General features: G+C 53.0%; 1 protein-coding gene across 1 annotated transcript in view; it reads right to left on the bottom strand.

The window, feature by feature from the left end:
- GPI (glucose-6-phosphate isomerase) overlaps positions 1-20,866 on the bottom strand; it is a 51,547-nt gene extending 30,681 nt beyond the window's left edge. Inside the window, 9 exon segments of the mRNA NM_001280429.1 lie at positions 4,589-4,642; positions 6,540-6,584; positions 7,098-7,169; positions 8,221-8,367; positions 8,516-8,599; positions 17,414-17,533; positions 19,264-19,332; positions 19,680-19,770; positions 20,720-20,866. Coding sequence (NP_001267358.1) covers positions 4,589-4,642; positions 6,540-6,584; positions 7,098-7,169; positions 8,221-8,367; positions 8,516-8,599; positions 17,414-17,533; positions 19,264-19,332; positions 19,680-19,770; positions 20,720-20,841 — 804 coding nt within the window. The 5' untranslated portion in view covers positions 20,842-20,866.
- Between the last annotated feature and the right edge of the window lie 297 nt (positions 20,867-21,163).

Raw genomic sequence — 21,163 nt, 5'->3', positions numbered from 1 at the left:
CCATACCTGGCAGGCAGCTCTACCTACCTGAGTCTGACCCTGGCTCCTCAGACCATACCTGGTGGGCTGGCTTTGCCTACCTGTGCTTACCCTGGCTCCTCAAACCACACCCAGTGGGCCAGCTCTACCTACCTGTACTTGACCTTGGCTCCTTAAACCACACCTGAAAGACTATCTCTACCTACCTGTGTTTGACTCTGGCTCTTTGGAGTACACCTGGCCAGATCTACCTACCTGAGCCTGATGTTGGCTCTTCAGATCATACTTGGTGGGCCAAGTCTGCCTACCTGTGCTCAATGCTGGCTCCTGGGCTTGTACCTGGTGGACCAGCACCCCCTACCTGCATGTGATGAGGGTTCCTGAGCTTGTACCTTGTGGGCCAGCTCTGCCTACCTCTACTTCACACCTCAGCTGCTTACACCTCATCCAACACACTTGGTTCTTCTTACCTGGGCTTGACTATGACTTTTTAGGTCTCATGAACACACTCAGCTTTGTGAAGCTGCCCTGATCCTGGCTCCAAAGACCTTACCTGCCAAACCCTGTTCTACACACCTGTGTTTAACTCCCGTTCTTCAGACCTGATAGACCCGAAGATGTACCTGGGCCAGGCTCCAAAGACCTCACCCAAGAAACTCAATTCCACATACCTACATACCTGTACCTGGCCACAGCTCCTCAACCTCACCCAGGAGAAGAACTTCTACCCACCCATCTTTTTTCTTTTTTTTTTTTTTGTTTTTTGTTTGAGACAAAGTTTCACTCTTGTTGCCCAAGTTGGAGTGCAGTGGCATGATCTCGGCTCACTGCAAACCCCACCTCCCGGGTTCAAGCAATTCTCCTGCCTCAGCCTCCTGAGTAGCTGGGATTACAGGCGTGTGCCACCACACCCAGCTAATTTTTGTATTTTTTAGTAGAAATGGGGTTTCACCCCGTCACCATGTTGGCCAGGCTGGTCTTGAACTCCTGACCTCAGATGATCCACCCACCTTGGCCTCCCAAAGTGCTGGGATTACAGGCATGAGCCACCACACCCAACCCCCGCTTTTTTTTTTTTTTTTTTTGGAGATAGTCTCACTGTCACCCAGGCTGGAGTGCAGTAGCACGATCTTGGCTCACTGTGCCTCCCCAGTTCAAGCAATTCTGGTGCCTCAGCCTCCCAAGTAGCTAGGACTGTAGGCATGCACCACCATGCCTGGCTAATTTTTGTAGTTTTAGTAGAGACGGGGTTTCGCTATGCTGGCCAGGCTGGTCTCGAGCTCTTGACTTCAACTGATCTGCCTGCCTTGGCCTTCCAAAGTGCTGGGATTATAGGTGTGAGCCACTGTGCCTGGCCTACCCACCTGTCTTGACACCACCTGGGAAATCCAGACCTGCTCACTGTGCCAGATCCCAGCTCCTCAGACCTCCTGAGAGACCTGGCTCTATCCACCTGCCTTCAACTTCATATCCTCAGAGGTCATCTACCACATCCAGGTCTTTCTAGATGAGCCTAACCCGGACTCCTTGGGCCTCACCTGATAGATCCGTTCTCTCTACCTGTGCCTGACCTCAACTGCAGGACAGTTTAATTGGTTTGACCATGGCTGTTCCGGTCAACCTATCTTTGCATGCCCCTGGTTTCATAGATGTCACCCGACAAACTCTACCCACCATGCTTAACACAGCTTCTCGGTCTTGGGATACAAACCAGGGCCTGACCTCAGTGGCTCGGACCTTAACCTGTGAGACCCAAAAATACATACCTGTGTCTCACCTTAACCCCTGAAACCTCGCCTGCTAGATCTGCTCTACGTACCTCGACCAGACCCAGGCTTCATCCACCTTTCTGACGGATGCGGTTCGTCATCCCTTTGTCTGACCCCATCCCTTTGTCTGGTCTCTTCCCAGGGGACCCAGGCTCACCCACCAGAGCTGCTCAGACATCGCCCAAGGACACAGCTCCAACCTGGACCCAATCACAGATTTTCAGCCCTCACTTGTCAGACCCAGCTCGACCTGTCTGCCTATCTTTAGCTCCAACGTCCTTACCAGACTGGTCCAGTTCTGCCTACCTGAGTACAGTCTTGGCTCCTCAGGCCTCCCCTAGAAACCCAGCCATACAAACCTGTCTGATTCCAGCTCCTAGGACCTCAGACAGACGCGGCTCTGAAAGGCTGCATTATACACACCTAACCTGAACAGACACTTGCCTCACACATGACAAATCCCTGGCTGCTGACCTCGGCCTGAGGGAGCCTGGTGAGAGCCCAGTGTTGACAAACACTGTCTGACTGGCTCAGCCTTGATGTCTGCCCTGTAGACCCAGGTCTCTGGCCCTTTACCCAACCTGAGCCACTCAGACCGCACCCACCCAGCACAGCTCCTCATGCCACCTGCCTGCCTCACCTGCCCCAGCTCCCCTGTCCTTGCCTCATATCACCAGGTACATTCCTACCTCTCCCGCATCTGGGCTCTGCAGACCCTGATGCCACAGACTTGGACTTCAGTCACGAATTCTCAGAGGCCTCTGACGCCCTGAGCTCTGCCCATCACACCCAGTCAGGATGCTGAGAAGCAGGTGCTGACCTGTGTGTCCCTAATCCTGGGTTCTAAACACCCCACTTGTGCAATCAGCCACCCACTACCTGATCCTCACTTTTCGGAACCGGCCAGAGATCCCAGCGTGCACACCTGTCCCATGCCATAGGTCTACACCACCTCCCACAGAGCCCGGCTGACATATGCACATACATAGCTTTGGCTCCTCAGACTTCACCTGACAGAACCACCTCTAAATACCTGCCTCTCCTCTGGAATTCACAGACCTATGGGTCCCTCTCCTGCCCTGGCTCCTCTTTAGAACTCACCTGGACCTGCTCTGGCTCGGCTTCAGGCCTCTCCAGCCAAAACTGGCCCTGTGGCGTGCGCTGACCCTGGCCGAGCCCTGAGAGACCCCATGGTTTCCCACCACACCCCTGCCTGATCCCAACACCCATGGCTGCCACAAAACTGGCCCTGGCGGACCAAGAATTACCTCTTCTACATACCCCTACCAGACGGGACTCTTCTGATCTCACCTGAGGGCCAGCACTGCATCCCTAGGCCTGAGCTGATGGCTGTAGTTCACCCGAGACCCCACCTGCAGGAACTTCGCCTGCTCCTATCCCTGGGTTCTTCAGATATCACCTTCTTGATTCAGCAGGATACACTCTAGTAACTCAGGCAGGTCCCTCCTCCAGCCGCTGTGGGCTGTCTAGCCTGGCCCAGGAGGCCTCCACTTAGGTCTCACCAGCCAGCCCTGGCCCCATGTTCCTGTGTCCAGCTATCATTCCTAGGCCTTACCTGGGAGGCCAGACCCATCCTCTCCTTAAGCCACACCCTAACTCATCTCTACATGCTGGGTGGTGACGAGCAAGGACACCCCGATCTGCTTGGCTCCTTGGCTGGCAGCAGCACCCACACATCCCTGCCCACCACCTGCTCAGGCTCCAGATCCCAAGGAGGAGGTGGAAGGTGCCTGCCCTCCATTATCAGGCATGCAACATTTATTAGAAGCCGCACAGTCTCTCTTGACCAGGGTTCCGCATCTGAGCCACAGGATGCAGAAAATGACTTGAGTGACTCTCGTCAATTCTTCCAAGGATGGTATGTAACTAGTCTCATTCTAGAAAGAAGTTAACTCATTATACACAGTGGATGGCTTAAGGGATTAGGGCTTCATTCTCTCCCAGACCCTGGTAGTAAAAGGCCTTTAGAGCTTTCAAAGGAATGAGGTTATGTCTGTGGATGCCATCACCAAGCAAAGGGCCTCTGGTCCAAATGCCTGGAGACAGCCCCAGGTGGGAAAACCACCAAATGGGCAATGCCCTCTCTGCTGCGCCTGCCACAGTGTTAGAGCCCTGCACGTAAGCCCGGCCGTGCCCACAGCATTCACAGTGCCCGCATCACACCCTGCACTGCACCCCTGCACCCTGGGCTTCACAGCCAGAGCCCTCCTCACACCACTGCTGAGCTCAGGCAAGTGCACAAGGAAAGCTGTGGCTCACTGCTCGGCTCCAGCAGAGGTGGTCCCACGGACCACCTGTTGCTACAGAGGGGTCGGCAGCCCTGTCACTCAAGGCAGGGTTTGCTCTGCAAGCTGCCCCAGCCTGGCGCCTCCTCTACGCCACCCCCCAGCTCCTCCTGCAGCTCCTGTTGCTCCTTTCCAGGCCTACCCGGTCATACCTCATGCCTCACCCTGCCCTTGGCCTTTACAGATGGTGGCTGCAGTTCAGAGAAAGGTCATCACTGAGAATAACTCACAACCTCAACTCTGTGAGCGGGGCAAGGGGGACTCGGGTTACCCCACAGTGGGTGTTGCAGGCAGGCACCCAAGGGAGTGTCATGTGGCCCTGCAAGCTCAGCCTGCCCTCAGGTGGAAGTGGAGCCCTCATCCTGCCTGGGTTGCTCTTGCCCTCCAAGCCTCTCTGAGGGCCTCTCTACCTTTCCCCAAGCTAGGTATGCAGCAGGTACTCAATAAACACTGACCTGACCTCATGGGCCTCTCAACAGCCATGACTTGGCAAAGGACACTTAATTCACCCAGTGCAGAAGTGCTTGTACTTACATCCCAGAACTCGAACATGTTTTGAGGGTCAATTCCAAACTCCTTCACTTTGGTCTACAAAAAAAAAACAAAGGGAGAGAAATGAAAAGAAGCATTTGCTAGCGGGATGGGAACAGGAGCTCCGGGAGGCAGGGAGCTGTGCTCTGTGAGCTGAGCCTCACCTTCCCCAGAGCCAGGGATGGGGCAGGGCTGGAGCAGCCTGTGAGTCGAGGGCAGGGCCCAGGATCTGCCCACCCCAAGCTGGACACCAGATCAGTCCATGACCAGCACGCCAGTGACGTTGTGCCTGCAAAGCCCCCTGCTGAGGGCAGCTGTAACCCCGTGTGAGGACCTGGCCCACACACTGCTCTGCAACAGCTCTCACCCAGGCCTGCCTGGGACACCAGAGCATGATACCCCTGGACATCTGGGAACCGAACCTAGGACTGGGACCCAAGTGTGGGCAGGGGCCACCTACCAGGCCAGGCAAACAAACACAGGCTGAACAGCCACCCAGCCCTTCCCATGTGTGGGAGGGTGACTGCACCAGGAAGCTCTGAGGAGCCATCAGGTATTCTGGTCCCCAGGGCAGACAGGGCCAGCAACTCCTTACCTATTCCACATAGGAGGAGAAGCCCTACTGACCAGTCAGTTGCAGGCAGGCAACAGTGCTATGGTTAGCCAGCCTTACGGCGTCCTGCTGCAGCTGGGTAGGCACTGGAGGCAGAGATGTGGGGATGATGGTGGAGGGGGTGGGAGGGAGATGTGGGTGTAGTCCCCAGCTCTGACACAGCACAGTGCCCACTGGCTGACTGCTGCTGTCACTCCTGGAGCATCCCTCACTCTGTCATGCTCTGCTGAGCCTGCACAACCTCGAGGCCAGGCAGACTGTGAGAACTTGGAGACAGGAGACCCAGGTTCTAATCCTGGCATCACCTACTCATACAGTCACTAAGTGGGCCGGGTACAGTGGCTCATGCCTATAATCCCAACACTTTGGTAGGCCGAGGTGGGCAGATCACTTGAGGTCAAGAATTCGAGACCAGCCTGGCCACCATGGAGAAAACCTGTCTCTACCAAAAATACAAAAATTACCTGGACGTGGTAGTGGGCGCCTGTAATCCCAGAATCAGCAGGCTGAGGCATAAAAATTACTTGAACCCAGAAGGCAGAGGTTGCAGTGAGCCAAGATCGCACCACTGCACTCTAGCCTGGGTGACAGAGCGAGACCTTGTCTCAAAAAATAAGCTGGACATGGTGGCACACACCTGTAATCCCAGCACTTTGGGAGGCTGAGGTGGGCAGATCACTTAAGGTCAGGAGTCAGAGACCAGCCTGGCCAACGTGGTGAAACCCTGTCTCTACTAAAAATACGAAAATAGCTGGGCATGGTGGCGTGCACCTGTAATCCCAGCTACTCGGGAGGCTAAGGCAGGAGAATCGCTTGAACCTGGAAGGCAGAGGTTGCAGTGAGCCAAGATCACGCCACTGCACTCCAGCCTGGGCAACAGAGTGAGACTGTCTTAAAAAAAAAAAAAGAAAAAAAAAACCACACACACTAAGTAGGGGGCAAAATGTCACCTCCCTTCATTGGGGCTTTATGTCCTTAAGTGAAAAATGGAATGCATCCTCTACCCCTACCTAGCATGTCACATTTGGGGAGATGCTGGGCACAAAGGCCTAGGAAGGTCATGTGTATGAAGGGTTCTGTGCATCAGTCAGGCCTGGGAGATGGAAGAAGGGGTTATCGTGATCCCACTGACTCCAAGCCTCCCTCCTCAAAGCTGCAGAGGTTGAATGGGTAAATGCGGAAAAGGCAAGGAAGGCTTGCAGCCCACAGGCAACCAAACCTTCCATACCATCAGCCAAGCCAAGATCCACCAGACCTATGAACCGCGTCTCTGAGAGGCCATGACCTGGACATGCTGGGCACTCCCAGGAAGGCAGTACAGGGGACCACGGGGGCACTTACTGTGTTAGTAGACAGGGCAACAAAGTGCTTCGCCACTGCAGAAGGCTACAAGAGACAGAGCCAGGTTACCACAGCCAGCCCAGGGAGACAAAGGGTAGTCACTTCCCATCACTAGAGGAACCAAGGCCCTGCATGGGACTGAGATTCCCAGTCCTTGGTCCTGAGACTGTTGGAGAAGACCCACATCGATGTCAAGGTCAAGAAAGCAGATGGGTCACAGGCCGCCTGCTCATCCCATCTTACAAGCATACGGGGCTCAGGGACGTCCCTCCCCTATAAAATAGGTGTGGCCAAGAGTTCCTGCAGCGCCAAGGGCCTGCAGACAAAGGGCCATGCGAGGGCTGTCAGCCAGCGAGAGCAGGTTCTGTCACATCTGCAAGGCTGGGTCTGACAAAGCCAAGATGAACAATCATCTCATCTAGAAAAGGCAGGCACCGGCAAGGCCGCCTTCCACTTCCAACTTCAGGAGAAACACGGCCAGACTTGGTCACTCAGGGGCCCACCCTGCTCTTCCCAGCCCAGAGGCTAACCACGAGGAAGGCCCTATAGCCCACTCACATCCTTGGCCACCTGGAGAAACCACTCCTTCGCCGTCTCTGCATTCGTGATGGTCTCCTGGGTAGTAAAGGTCTGCAACCAAAGAGAACAGCAGTGAGCACCCGAGCTTAGGGGTGGGTGCAGGCCTTGAGCCAGGGTTCAGCAGTAGAGGCCAAGGCAATGCCCAGCTGTCCCATGGAGCAGTATTTGCAGGTCAGTGACAGTGACGCCACATAACCTCCTGAGATTCCAGCTCTTTAAAACCAGAGGAGGGGGGATGGTAAACACACCCCCCAACCCTAAGCCTGCAGGTCAAAGGCCGCAGCTTCTCCCCTGAGGGGCTGCAGTCAACCTGAGGCTCTCTTCAGCCCAGGCTGGAAGGTATCTCAGAATTCAGATGGAATTCTTCATATTTTATGTACATTCATGTGAGTAAATAGAACATAAATAAAAACAAACAAAACCCCTCTATTATCAGGGCATGGCTCTGGGATCAGAAAGGAGCAAGCATGGCTGGGCATGGCGGCTCAAGACTGTAATCCCAGCACTTTGGGAGGCCAAGGGGGGTGCATCACCTGAGGTCAGGAGTTCAAGACCAGCATGGCCAACATGGCGAAAGCCCATCTCTACTAAAAAATAATAATAATAAATAAATAAATAATAAAATTAGCCAGGCGTGGTGGTGTGTGCCTAGTCCCAGCTACTTGGGAGGCTGAGGCAGGAGAATCGCTTGAAACCTGGGAGACGGAGATTGCAGTGAGCCAAGATCACGCCACTACACTCCAGCCTGGGTGACAGAGCCAGACTCTGTCTCAAAAACAACAACAAGAAAAGGAGCAGGCATAAAGGACAGGTTTGTAAGAAAGTGGCGAGCAGTCCCAGGCTGAGCAGAGATGCCGCAAGGCGAGCCGGTGTGGTCAGGACACAAAGGTTCAAACTGATGTGTTCAGGCTTTCATCAGTCAATCTTATTTGCTGCTAGGCATGGAAACAGTCTAGGGCAGCTGTACTGACCTGATCCACAAACCATGGTTCACTCGGAACCCACCAAAAGGGACCAATGGCCAGGGGGATGGCAAGACAGCTGTCCCTCCCCGCCCCAACACACACAGGGCCAGGGGCCGGGCAGTTTTCGGCGCTCATACCTTGGAGGCAATGATGAACAGGGAGGACTCGGGGTTCAGCTGGGCCAGGGTTTTGGCAATGTGAGTTCCATCAATGTTGGAGACATACCAGACGCGGGGACCTCCTGAAGAGTATGGCTTAAGGGCTTCAGTCACCATGAGGGGTCCCTGCGGGGAGACATAGCATCAGAGAATAAGAATTCAGGGCCCACGAAAAGTGGAGACAGCCAGGTCCCATCCCTGGAGAAAGTAAAGACCTGAGTGGGACCAACAGTGCCCAGACTCCCACCCTACCCCAAGGCAGTTTCCTCCTCACCAGGTCGGAGCCGCCAATGCCAATGTTGATGACGTCTGTGATGGTCTTGCCTGTGTACCCCTTCCAGTCACCGCTCCGGACACGCTGGCACAGGGGGGAAGATGCCGTCAGCCCAAACCCCCAGGCATAATCCGCTGCTCAAAAACATCATTACTGCCGTGTCCTGGTGCCTCAGTCCCAGCTTTCAGGCCCTCGCAGGTGCCTCTATTTCCTCTATTTTTTTGTTTTTAATTTACTATATATATATATTTTTTAATTTTATTTATTTATTTATTTATTTTTTTGAGATGAAGCCTTGCTCTGTTGCCCAGGCTGGAGTGCAGTGGCATGATCTCGGCTCCCTGCAATCTCTGCCTCCCAGGTTCACGTCATTCTCCTGCCTCAGCCTCCTGAGTAGCTGGGACTACAGGCGCCCGCCACCACACCCAGCTAGTTTTTTGTATTTTTAGTAGAGACAGGGTTTCACCGTATTAGCCAGGATGGTCTCAATCTCCTGACCCTGTGATCTGCCCGCCTCAGCCTCCCAAAGTGCTGGGATTACTGGCTTGAGCCACCGCACCCAGCTATTTATTTTTAATTTTTTTTTTGAGACAGAGTCTCCACTTTCTGGGTTCTAACAATTCTCATGCCTCAGTCTCCTGAGTAGCTGGGACTACAAGCCTGCGCCACCAGCATGCCTAGCTAATTTTTTTGTATTTTTAGTAGGGACGAGGTTTCGCCATGTTGGCCAGGCTGGTCTCGAATTACTGGCCTCAAGTGATCTGCCCAGCTCGGCCTCCCAAAGTGCTGGAATTACAGGTGTGAGCCACCGCGCCTCGCTATTTACTTATTTTTAAAACTGTGCCTTAGGGGCCAGGCAGGGTGGCTCAAGGCTGAGACAGGAGGATTGCTTGAGTCCAGGAAGTTGAGGCTGCAGCAAGCCAAGATCGCAACACTGCACCTCCAGCCTAGGTGACAGAGGAAGACCCTGACTCCAAAAACAGAACAAAATGCTCTGCTTTAGCCTTTTTTTTTTTTTTTTTTTTTTGAGACAGAGTCTCACTCCGTCACCCAGGCTGGAGTACAACGGCACGATCTCAGCTCACTGCAGCCTCTGCCTCCAGGCTCCAGGGTTCAAGCAATTCTCCTGCCTCAGCCTCCCAAGTAGCTGGGATTACAGGCACCTGCCACCCTGCCCAGCTAATTTTTAGTATTTCCAGTAGAGATGGGGTTTCGCCGTGTTGGCCAGGCTGGTCTCAAACTCCTGACCTCAGGTGATCCACCTGCCTCGGCCTCCCAAAGCGCTTGGATTACAGGCATGAGCCACCACGCAAAGCCTATTTTATTTTTTGTAGAGACAGCGTCTTGCTACGTTGCCCAGCCTGGTCTCTAACTCCTGGCCTCAAATAATCCTCCCATCTTGACCTCCCAAAGTGTTGGGATTACAGGCGTGAGCCACTACACAAGGCACAGGAGTCTCTGGAGACCACACTGGTCCCTGCCACACTCACCACCAACTAGACTCTTTCCTGGTTACAACAGTTAGACATCCCTACCTTACAGCGACACTGTCAGAATTTGCAAAACCAGGGATAACTCGGCAGAATCTGCTATGCCAGAGACCAAGAGATGTGAAATGTTGAAAACTGTGACTGGGCTATGCTGGGGAAAGGAGTATCAGACCCGCAGCCAGTCTCCAATCAGACACCAGTGATCCTTGCTTCCTGGAATTCATGCCTCTGCATAGCTTCCGCCTGTGCTGGGAGGGGTGACCTATGCACCCATCCAGAGACTGCAAAAGGGGTGAAGTGTGACTTCAGAAGTGAGTTCAGAGAACATGCAGTTTCTGCTTTGCTCTCTTGGATGACTCGCTTTGGGGAAGCTGTCTATCATGTTGTGAAGACATTCAAACAGTTTCATAAAGAAGCCCACGCGGCAGCGAACTAAGGCCTTTTTCCAACAGTCACAGCCAACTCGCTTCCTGTGTATGGGACACTTTAGAGGGGGGTCCTCCGAACCCATCAAAACTTCCGATAACTGGGGTGCTGGCCAACATGTTGACTACAGCCTTATGAGAGATCCCCAAACCAAGACCAACCAGCTAAGCCGCTCCCAAACTTCTGACCCACAGACACTGTTAATAAAAGTTTACTGCTAGGCCGGGCATGGTGGCTCACACCTGTAATCCTGGCACTTTGGGAGACCAAGGCAGGCGGATCACAAGGTCAGGAGTTCGAGACCAGCCTGGTCAACATGGTGAAACCCCATCTCTGCTAAAAAAAAAAAATACAAAAATTATCCAGGCAAGGTGGCGTGTGCCTGTAATCTCAGCTACTCGGGAGGCTGAGGCAGGAGAATTGCTTAAACCCAGGAGGCGGAGGTTGCAGTGAGTGGAGATCACGCCATTGCACTCTAGCCTGGGCGACAGAGCAAGACTCCGTCTTGAAAAAAAAAAAAAAAAGTGTATTGCTGTTTTAACCCAAGTTTTGATGTCATTTGCTATACAATGATAGATAACTAATACAGATTTTGGTACCAGAAGTACAGTGTAGTCATAATAAAAACCTAAATATGCAGGCCGGACTCAGTGGCTCATGCCTATAATCCCAGCACTTACTGGGAAACTGAGGCAGGAGGATCACTTGAGCCCAAGAGTTTAAAACTAGCCTGGGCAACATAGCAAGACGTCGTCTCTACAAAAAATAAAAAAGTAGCCAGGCATGGTGACATGTGCCTGTAGTCCCAGCAACTTAGAAGGTTGAGGTGGGGAATTGCTTGAGCCCAGGAGTTCGAGGCTGCAGTGAGCGGTGACTGCACCACTGCACTCCAGCCTGGGCGACAGTGTGAGACCCTACCTCAAAAAAAAAAAAAAAAAAAAGAAAGAAAAAAAGAAAAAAGAAAGAAAAGAAAAGAAAAGAAATAATTATCCCATACATACCAGTCATCCCATGCCCACCTCACCATTGTATGTTGGGTGTGTGAGGGGTAATTTGTCTCTTTAAATTCGCATGTCTTCAGATTGAAAGGAACTGTACTAAAGGAAATGCAGGTACTACTACACCTGTACTTGACAAAATGAGGTTCTAGACTTCTAACAGACTTCTAATACTGTAACAGAATATGGACTTAGGAGAAAGTGAGTGGGGTATCTGCGTGTGGAAGGAACAAAATCAATCACTAGGCGCCAGAAGCGGGACTATGATAGTCCCCCACCTTCTAAGATGGTGACCAGTGGTCCTTGTCTCCTGGCATTAACCCACTGATGCAGTCCCTTCCCATGATGACCAGAGCTGATCTGTAACACCAACGGGGTATTACAGAAATCAAAGAGTGTAGCCGGGCATGGTGGTTCACCCTGTAATCCCAGCATTTTGGGAGGGCAAGGCAGGCGGATCACTTGAGATCAGGAGTTCAAGACCAGCCTGGCCAAAATGGTGAAACCCCATCTCTACTAAAAAAATTAAAAAAAAAAAAAAAAAAAAAAAGGCGGGCATGGTGGCGGGCACCTGTAATCCCAGCTACTCAGGAGGCTAAGGCAGGAGAATCGCTTGAGCCGGGGACCGGAGGTTGCAGTGAGCCAAGATCACGCCATTGTACTCCGGCCTGGGTGACAAGAGTGAAACTCTGTCTCAAAAAAATAAAAATAAAAAAAGAAAGAATGTGAATCCTGATATTAGGTCACAAAAGACCTCCAGGCATCTGCCTTACTCTCTATTGGATCACTCACTCTGGGAGAAATAAGCTGCCTTGTCATGAGGACACTCGAACTGTCTGTGCCTCCCAAAGGCAGCACTGCTAGTGAGCCATCTTCAAAGCAGACCCTCCAACCCCCATGAAGCCTTCAAATGACCACATCCTTAGCCAACATCTTGACTGCAACCTTAGAATATCAGAGCCACTACACCAAACACAGCCACTGCGAATTCCCCACATAAAGAGACGGTGATTGTTGCTTCTAGTTGCTAAATTTTGGAATAATTTCCCACACATCAATAAAAAATTACTATACACTAATAAGATCCAGCAATTTTCTTTTATTTATTTATTTATTTATTTTTTTTGGAGATGGAATCTTGCTCTGTCACCCAGGCAGGCATGCAGTGGTGCTATCTCAGCTTACTGAAACCTCCACCTCCCGGGTTCAAGCGATTCTCCTGCCTCAGCCTCCCAAGTAACTGGGACTACCGGCATGCACCACCATGCCCAGTTATAAATTATTATTTTTTTTTTTGAGACAGAGTCTCGCTCTGTCACCCAGGCTGGAGTGCAGTGGCACCATCTCAGCTCTCAGTAACCTCCACCTCATGGGTTCAAATGATACTGCTGCCTCAGTCTCCTGAGTAGCTGGAATTATGGGTGCCTGCCACTACTCCTGGCTAATTTTGTTTGTATTTTTAGTAGAGACGGGTTTTGCCATGTAGGCCAGGCTGGTCTCAAACTCCTGACCTGAAGTGATCCGCCCACCTCGGCCTCCCAAAGTGCTAGGACTACAGGTGTGAGCCACAGCACCCAGACTATAAATTATTTTTTAATTAAAAAAAAAAATAGGCCGGGCACGGTGGCTCACGCCTATAATCCCAGCACTTTGGGAGGCTGAGGTGGTCAGATTATGAAGTCAGGAGTTCGAGACCAGCCTAGCCAACATGGTGAAACTCCATCTCTACTAAAAACACAAAAATTAGCTGGGTGTGGTGGCAGGTACCTGTAATCCCAGCTACTCGGGAGGCTGAGGCAGGAGAATCGCTTGAACCTGGGAGGCGGAGGTTGCAGTGAACCGAGATCAGGCCATTGCACTCCAGCCTGGGTGAAAGAGAGAGACTCCGTCTCAAAAAACAAACAAACAAAAAAGAGACAGGGTCTAGGTTGCCCAAGCTAGTCTTGAACTCCTGGCCTGCAGTGATCCGATTCACCCTTCCAAAATGCTGGGATTATACAAGAGCCACTGCACCTTGCTGGGTATTTTTTAGTTTTGTTTTAATGACAGGGTCTCGCTCTGTTGCTCAACCTGGAATGTAGGAGTATGATCATAGCTCACTGCAGCTTCAAATTCCTGGGCTCAAGCAATTCTCCCGCCTCAGCCTCCTAAGCAGCCAGGACTATAGGTACACACCACCACAGCTGGCTAATTTTTAAATTTTTGTTAAAGGCAGGGTCTTGTTATGTTGCCCAGGCTGGTATTATACTACTGGCCTCAAGCAATCCTCTTGCCTCTGCCTCCCAAAGTGCTGGGATTACAGATGTGAGCAACTGTGCCTGGCCCTACTTTTTCTTTAAATAAACTGCCATGGGAAAATTTCCATCGATACAGAAAGAAATAAAATAAGTTGTTCAACTTCTCAACCCTCCCTCACAGGCGTGTGACAAAAGAGGTTAGAAAAAGCAAGTCTTGGCTGGGTGTGGTGGCTCATGCCTGTAATCCCAGGACTCTGGGAGGCCAAGGTGGGTGGATCACCTGAGGTCAGGAGTTCGAGACCAGCCTGACCAACATGGTGAAACCTCATCTCTACTAAAAATACAAAAATTAGCTGGGCGTGGTGGCGGATGCCTGTAATCCCAGCTACTCAGGAGGCTGAGGCAGGAGAATCGCTTGAACCTGGGAGGCGGAGGTTGCAGTGAGCCGAGAACTCGCCATTGCACTCCAGCCTGGGCAACAGAGTAAGACTCTGTCTCAAAAAAAAAAAAAAGCAAGTCTCCTTTCCCGACTGTCAAAGGTTTGTTATAATGAAGCATCCCAGAGGAAAAATGTGTCTTTTTTTTTTTTTTCTTTTTGAGACAAAGTCTCACTCTGTTGCCCAAGCTGGAGTGCAGTGGCGTGATCTTGGCTCACTGCAACCTCCACCTCTGGGGTTCAAGTGATTCTCCTGCCTCAGCCTCCCGAGTAGCTGGGACTACAGGCATGCACCACCATGCCAGGCTAACTTTTTTGTATTTTTTTTAGTAGAGATGGGGTTTCACTATGTTGGCCAGGCTTGTCTTGAACTCCTGACCTCGTGATCCACCCACCTCAGCCTCCCAAGGTGCTGGGATTACAGGTGTGAGCCACTGCACCAAGCCAAATGTGTCTATCTTTATTACAATTACACCCAGCCTTCATTTGACCAAATGAGGCTTTACCATACCCACCAATTCTGCAACTTCCTTTTTCAACTTCCCAGTCCATCCTGAACAGCATGGCAGATCAATCCAACTATAGCTCCCTAATTCCTAATGGTGCCCAGGATGACAGTATATGAATATGTGCTGACTCTACTTGGTAAGTCCCCTGACAAATGAGTACAGCTTGGTTTCAGGTTTTGCCACTACAATCAAGGTCACAGTGAACGTCTTCACCCAATCTTGGCAAACTTTGGAGAGCATAGCCATGGGGAATGTTCCTCACCAGGGGATTACTGCCATTCAGCAACTTTTTTTGAACTATAAATACCTTATCAGCCTGAGTCAGGTACTCCAGTGGCCAGCTTTAAGGGAAGGCTTTCCTGGAAACAGCACCCCAGACGGTGCAGTGCCATCCTCGCCACGTGGCATGGCTGAGCACACCCAGACTGATCACACAGCACTAGGCTTTTAATGCACTTCAGCTCTGCCACTCACAGCAGATGGCTGGAAAGGCCCTGCCACACACCCAAAGACCGTCACATGGACTGATCACCCTAAGCGACAGTCAGGAAATCCAGATTCCCATCAGGACCCCACAACTTCCTTGCCCTGGAGGCGTCTCACTCTGTCACCTGAGCTGGAGGACAGTGGCACAATCTCAGCTCAGTACAGCCTCAAACTCCCGGGCTCAAGCAATCCTCCCACCCCAGCCTCCCAAGTAGCTGGGATACACCACCACGCCTAGCTAATTTATTTATTTTTTCCAGAGATGGGTTGGTTTTTTTGTTGGTTTTTTTTTTGAGACAGAGCCTCACTCTGTCACCCAGGCTGGAGTGCAGTAGCGTGATCTTGGCTCACTGCAACCTCTGCCTCCCGGGTTCAAGAGATTCTCCTGCCTCAGCCTCCCCAGTAGCTGATATTACAGGTGCTCGCCACCATGCCCACCCAGGTAATTTTTTTGTATTTTTAGTACAGACGGTGTTTCACCATGTTGATCAGGCTGATCTCAAACTCCCGACCTCACATGATCCACCTGCCTCAGCCTCCCAGAGTGCTGGGATTACAGGCGTGAGCCACCGCGCCCAGCCCATTTTCAGGTCTGAAAGTGGCTCTTGGCCAAAGTAACTGGACTCTGACCAGCCACACGTGGAGGCCACTGCTCCTAGGACAAGCAGCAAATGATCACAGCTGACAAGAGTTTGGACGATCACCCTCGTAGCATGCACAGCCCACACAGACACACCGGCATCACCCTCGTTCTCCAGACGTGAGGATGTCTGCCGACCCACCCCTGTAGAATCACCGCTAGGGTAGACACTGAGGCAAGTGCTTGACGTGGGGAAACTTAGCTGGTCTCTGAGGCAACCCCTACCACCCTACACACAAGGAAAAGAAGGCATGTTACGTGCATGTCACTGACACACGGACACTGCTTACATACTTCCAGGTGGAAATAAGCTTCAGAGGAGCAGGGAGAAAACCAACCTGTGTGCATGTGCACATGTGTACGTGTTTCAAAGAGGAGATGACAGATGTGTATGTGCACAGGAACTTTCTGGAAGACTTCACAGGAAAACTTTTCTATTTTTTAAATTTATTTAGAGACAGGATCTTGCTCTGTTGTCCAGGCTGCAGTGCAGTGGTGTCACCATGGCTCACTGCAGCCTCAACTTCCCAGGCTCAAGCCATCCTCCCACCTCAGCCTCCTGAATAGCTGGGACTAGAGGTATGAACTGCTGTGCCTGGCTACAGGAAACTTTACAAAGGCTGCTTCTGGAGGGTTAGCTGGGAATGGGGATGAGGAAATTTTTTTTTTTTTTTTGACAGAGTCTCCCTCTGTCGCCCAGGCTGGAGTGCAGTGGCGCAATCGCAGCTCACTGCAACCTCTGCCGCCTGGGTTCAAGCGATTCTCCTGCCTCAGTCTCCCAAGTAGCTGGGATTACAGGCGTATGTCACCAAAACTGGCTAATTTTTGTATTTTTAGTGGAGATGGGGTTTCACCATGATGGCCAGGCTGGTCTCGAACTCCTTACCTCAAGTGATCCACCCGCCCCGGCCTCTCAAAGTTCTGGAATCACAGGCATGAGCCATTGCGCCCAGCCAGGGTTGAGGAAATTTTACAATGTTTTATCTGTTTCTAGACTGGGTGATAAGGGCGTATGACAAAAGAGATTAGAAAAAGCTCCTTCCGGCCAGGCGCAGTGGCTCATGCCTGTAATCCCAGGTGAGGCAGGCAGATCACCTGAGGTCAGGGGTTTGAGACCAGCCTGGCCAACATGGTGAAACCCCGTCTCTACTAAAAATACAAAAATTAGCTGAGCAGGGTGGCGCATAATTGTAATCCCAGCTACTCGGGAGGCTGAGGTAGGAGAATAGCTTGAATCCAGGAGGCGGAAGTTGCAGTGAGCTGAGATAGCACGACTGCAGTCCAGTCTGGGCGAGAGAGTGAGACTTCATCTCAAAAAAAAAAAAGAAAAAAGAAAAAGCTCCTTCCTTTCCTGACTGTCCTGTCTCTCAGGGGCCCCACTTTTCATTTCAAGCCTCTGTGGTTTGTCACCATGAGTCCACAGGTGTCTACAATTCAGGAAAGAAACTGGCCCCACTTCTGCCAGCAGCAGATTCCTTCAGAGCAGAGCCAGGAGAAATTCAGGCCTCAGCAGAGACCCCAGGGTCAGCGATCACACAGGCAACCCCTCCCTTAAGCTTCAGTGAGAACCTGAGTCCTGCCTACAAGAAGAGGGGAAGAGCTGCCCCTCAGGGCTCCCAGATTCCCAAATACTCACACACACGGCCAAGGGTGAGTCCGGCCCAGTAGCCACTTACCTGGCAGAAAGACTTCATCTTGTCCAGAACCTTGTTGACCTCTGGCATCACATCCTTGCCATCTACCAGGATGGGTGTGTTTGACCGGTTCCGCAGAGCCACGTGCAGCACGGCTCGACCCTGGGGATTACGGTCAGGATGTAAAGACTGTCCCCCCAACCCCAGGCCGCCATGCTCCCAGCTGGGCATGGTGCCATAGCTCGGCCCTCTAGCCACTAGACAGGCAGGCCCTGAGGTCTCTGTTAGCACCATAACCTTGTTCCAAGAACCCACTGTATGCTTAGAGGAGTAGGAGCTCCCCAAGGACTTATGTGCTGCAGACAGTCAGGAGGAGAGGGGGGGACCCATATATGCCTAAGACAGGCCCCGAAGGCCTGCCAGAGGTGCTCAGGGCATGAACAGTGAGAGAAAAGAGGAACAGTGAGCAAAGGCAGAGAATGGCAATAATACATGTCAGAAACAAGCAATAAATGCTTTCAGAGGCCAGGTGCCATGGCTCACGCCTGTAATCCCAGAACTCTGGGAGGCCATGGCAGGTGGATAACTTGAGGTCATGAATTCGAGACCAGCCTGGCCAACATGGTGACATCCTGTCTCTACTAAAAATACAAAAATCAGCCAGGTGGGGGTGGCACACACCTGTAGTTCCAGCTACTCAGGAATCTGAGGCAGAGAATCGCCTGAACCCATTAGACAGAGGTTGCAGTGAGCCAAGATCGCACCACTGCACTCCAGCCTGGGCGACACAGCAAGACTCCATCTCAAAATAAATAAATAAATAAATGCTTTCCGAAGATGAGTGCTCATGAAGCCTGAAGTAACCTCATCCTCCCAATGTGTGTCCATGGTGTTTGCTGGCACCTTTTAGGCAGTGTCCTCAGCTCCTTGGATTTGCAGCAAGGCATGCAACTCAAGCTTCCCTCACCAAGCAGCCCGATAACTACCAACCGCCAGGAACCAAACCAGACTTGAAGTCTGTGACGGGTGCCAGGCGGCTGGCCTGGCCACGTGAGTGAAACGGCCTGAAGTCAGCAGAGGAGTCCTTGAGGGAAGGTCTAAAGACCCCAGGTGGGCAGGAAAAGGATCATCTTGGGATTCCGACCCAGTGAGAGGCTTGCTAAGGTGGAGGGCTTCATGCCACCCCACCCTCACCCTGCCAGACCCCACTCCTGCCCCACATTTTATTGGCAAATGCACTCCTCCAGAAAGCCTTCCTTGATTGCCTCCTCTCTCAGCTTAGACCCACAATGCAAGACAGGTTGAGTGTGAATCTCCATTCTGCCTCTTACAGCTATGACATCTTAGATAAGTGATGTGACCTCTGAACCTCAGACTCATCACATGTAAGAGGAGGATAATGACATCATGAGGACAGAGGCCGGGTGCTCAGTGTCCACTATACCTCCAGGCTGGGCTCCCATACTGAGTCAGGAACAGGGGCCCCCAGGCCTGGCCTCACCACTGCTTCCTATTGACTCCTACTGCTTGAGTAGGCTGAAGTCTTTGGTGATCTAAGATTCTTCTTGTCGCTACTAAAACTTGCAGCGAGGATATATTAGAGTTAACTTCTCCAAGAAAATGTCAGCCTTGAGAAACTCTCCCTCTGGGTATGAGATGTGCTCCTCCCAGGCAGACACTGGGAACCATTCCAAGGAGCTCACCAAACCAATCTTGTGGAAGACACACCCCAAAGCCCTGCTACAAGCAGGAGGAAAAAGGCCTTCAGGTCCCTCATTAAGCAAAAGCATTGCCCAAGAGAAGGGGTGAAGACACAGGGTGATGCGGCTAACAGTCAGATAAACCCCAAAGGGAAGGAAGGAGGCCCCAGAGGGTATGTGGGGCCTGCTCACCTCGGTGTAGTTGATCTTCTCACCATTGAACATCCGCTCCCGGGCGGCCTCCACGCCCCTGGACTTGGCCTAGGAAGAGACGATACTGAGGCCTGGTCCCACCCACACTGGCCACCCCAAGTGTCAGCCCCCAAACACAAGGCTTGGTGCTGTCCCCAATGAGACAGACAGACGGCTGCTGTCTGGTTCCCTCTCCCACTGTCTGGGAAGGGTCTACTCAGACATCAGACACTGGGGTCCCTGGGATGCTGCTTAGAACCTAAGCCAGGGACAGGTGCCTCACCAGCACAGAGGAGGTGACTGCGGTCTAATGAGAGGAAGAACTCAAGATACTCTAGGTCCTGGGGACTCCCAGGAGCCCAGCTCACCCACCACTCTGTCGGTTACCAGTTATGCCTCGCCAAGCAGAACATTACCAAGTCCACCAGCATCCGCATCACGTCCTCTGTCACCAGGTTCTTGGAGTAATCCACCAGGATATGCCCATGGTTGGTGTTGAGGGTCAAGCTGCAGAAAGATGGAGATGCTGCTGACCACACCCTGGTCTCCCTAGCGGGGAGCCATGCCCTAAGCAGGAGCTGTTCCCAGAACAAACATCCTCCCTGACCCACGCCCCACAAGGGCCGCGGCCACCCAGCACAGTGGTGGTGTCTGTCACCTGCTGGCCCACCAGGATGATCTGCAACAGCAGCCCAGAGAAAGAAGCCATCCTCACAGACCCTAGATGCAGGCAGACCCTGGATGAGGAGCCCGGACTGAAGGGGGAGACCACCCCTTCCCAGGGCTTCCACTTTCTGCCGTAAGTTACTCAGGCACCCATCCAGATGACAGGGATGGCCATCGGGAGCCCGGAGCCACAGTCCGTCCCCTCCCCCCCCTCCACCAGTATCAGTGATCAGAGCTCCCTTGGCCGCACTCCCGCCCATGATTTGCTCAAACACTCCTTCCCACTTCCCGGTCGTGCACAGGTGTCTTCTGCAGGAATCACGCCCGACGTCTCCATCCTTCCACCCAGCTCCCTCAAACACCCCCGCCCGGGCTGCCCGCCCTGCAGACGCTCCCAAGCTCATGTGGCCAGGAGCGGATGGAAAGGGACAGCCCTTCCCCGCTTGCTGCGTCAGCCAAGGCCTCTCTTCACAACTGCGAAAGGAGCCCCTGCTCAAATGGCCAGAGCTGCACGGGGAGGGGGAGGGGAAATGTCCCCACGGAGGGGTCCGTTTTTCCTCGTAACGAAGCAGACCCGGGGCCGAGACTCCCGGCGAGGCCGCAAGCCCCCAGGAACGCACTCCAAGGAGACTCCAAGGACGAAGTGCGGACTCGGCCTGGGCCCCAGTCCGTGGCCTGGAGGTCGGGGACTGGGGTCCCCGGGACCGCTGCCCCCGCCTCCAGACCCCAGGCCCGCGTGCCCGGTTCCGGGCGCCGCGCGTGGCAGCCCCCGCCTCCGGCCCGCCCGCACCTGAAGTGGTTGAAGCGGTCCTTGTTGGCATCGAAGAGGCGGCGCAGGTTCAGCTGGGAGCCGTGCTCGCGGTACCATTGCTGCAGCTTCTGGAACTGGGGGTCCCGGGTGAGAGCGGCCATGGCGGGACTAGAAGGTACACTGACTGAGACGCGCGCCGAGGAGGAAGGAGCGCCGGCAGCGCGCAGCAAGCGAGGCGCGTGGGCGCGCGGCGGTCTTTATGGCGCAGGCGCCCGGCCCGGCCCGGCCCCACCCCTGAGCCCCGGCCCCGCCCCCGACCCGCGCCCCGATACCCAGGCCGGGTGCCCGCTGAGCGACCTTGCCCGCGGCCGCTGATCTGGGGCCTCAGCTCCTCTCTCCCTACCTCTTGCGCCGCCGCTTTGCTGGCCTCTGCCCGGAAGTGGCAGTGGGGAGGGTGGGCAGAGCCCGGGGATCACTGGAGCC

This window comes from Pan troglodytes, chromosome 20 (genome assembly GCF_028858775.2).
Source record: "Pan troglodytes isolate AG18354 chromosome 20, NHGRI_mPanTro3-v2.0_pri, whole genome shotgun sequence".
In the NCBI taxonomy this organism is placed as follows: domain Eukaryota; kingdom Metazoa; phylum Chordata; class Mammalia; order Primates; family Hominidae; genus Pan; species Pan troglodytes.
This window is presented reverse-complemented; position numbering and strand designations above follow the sequence as displayed.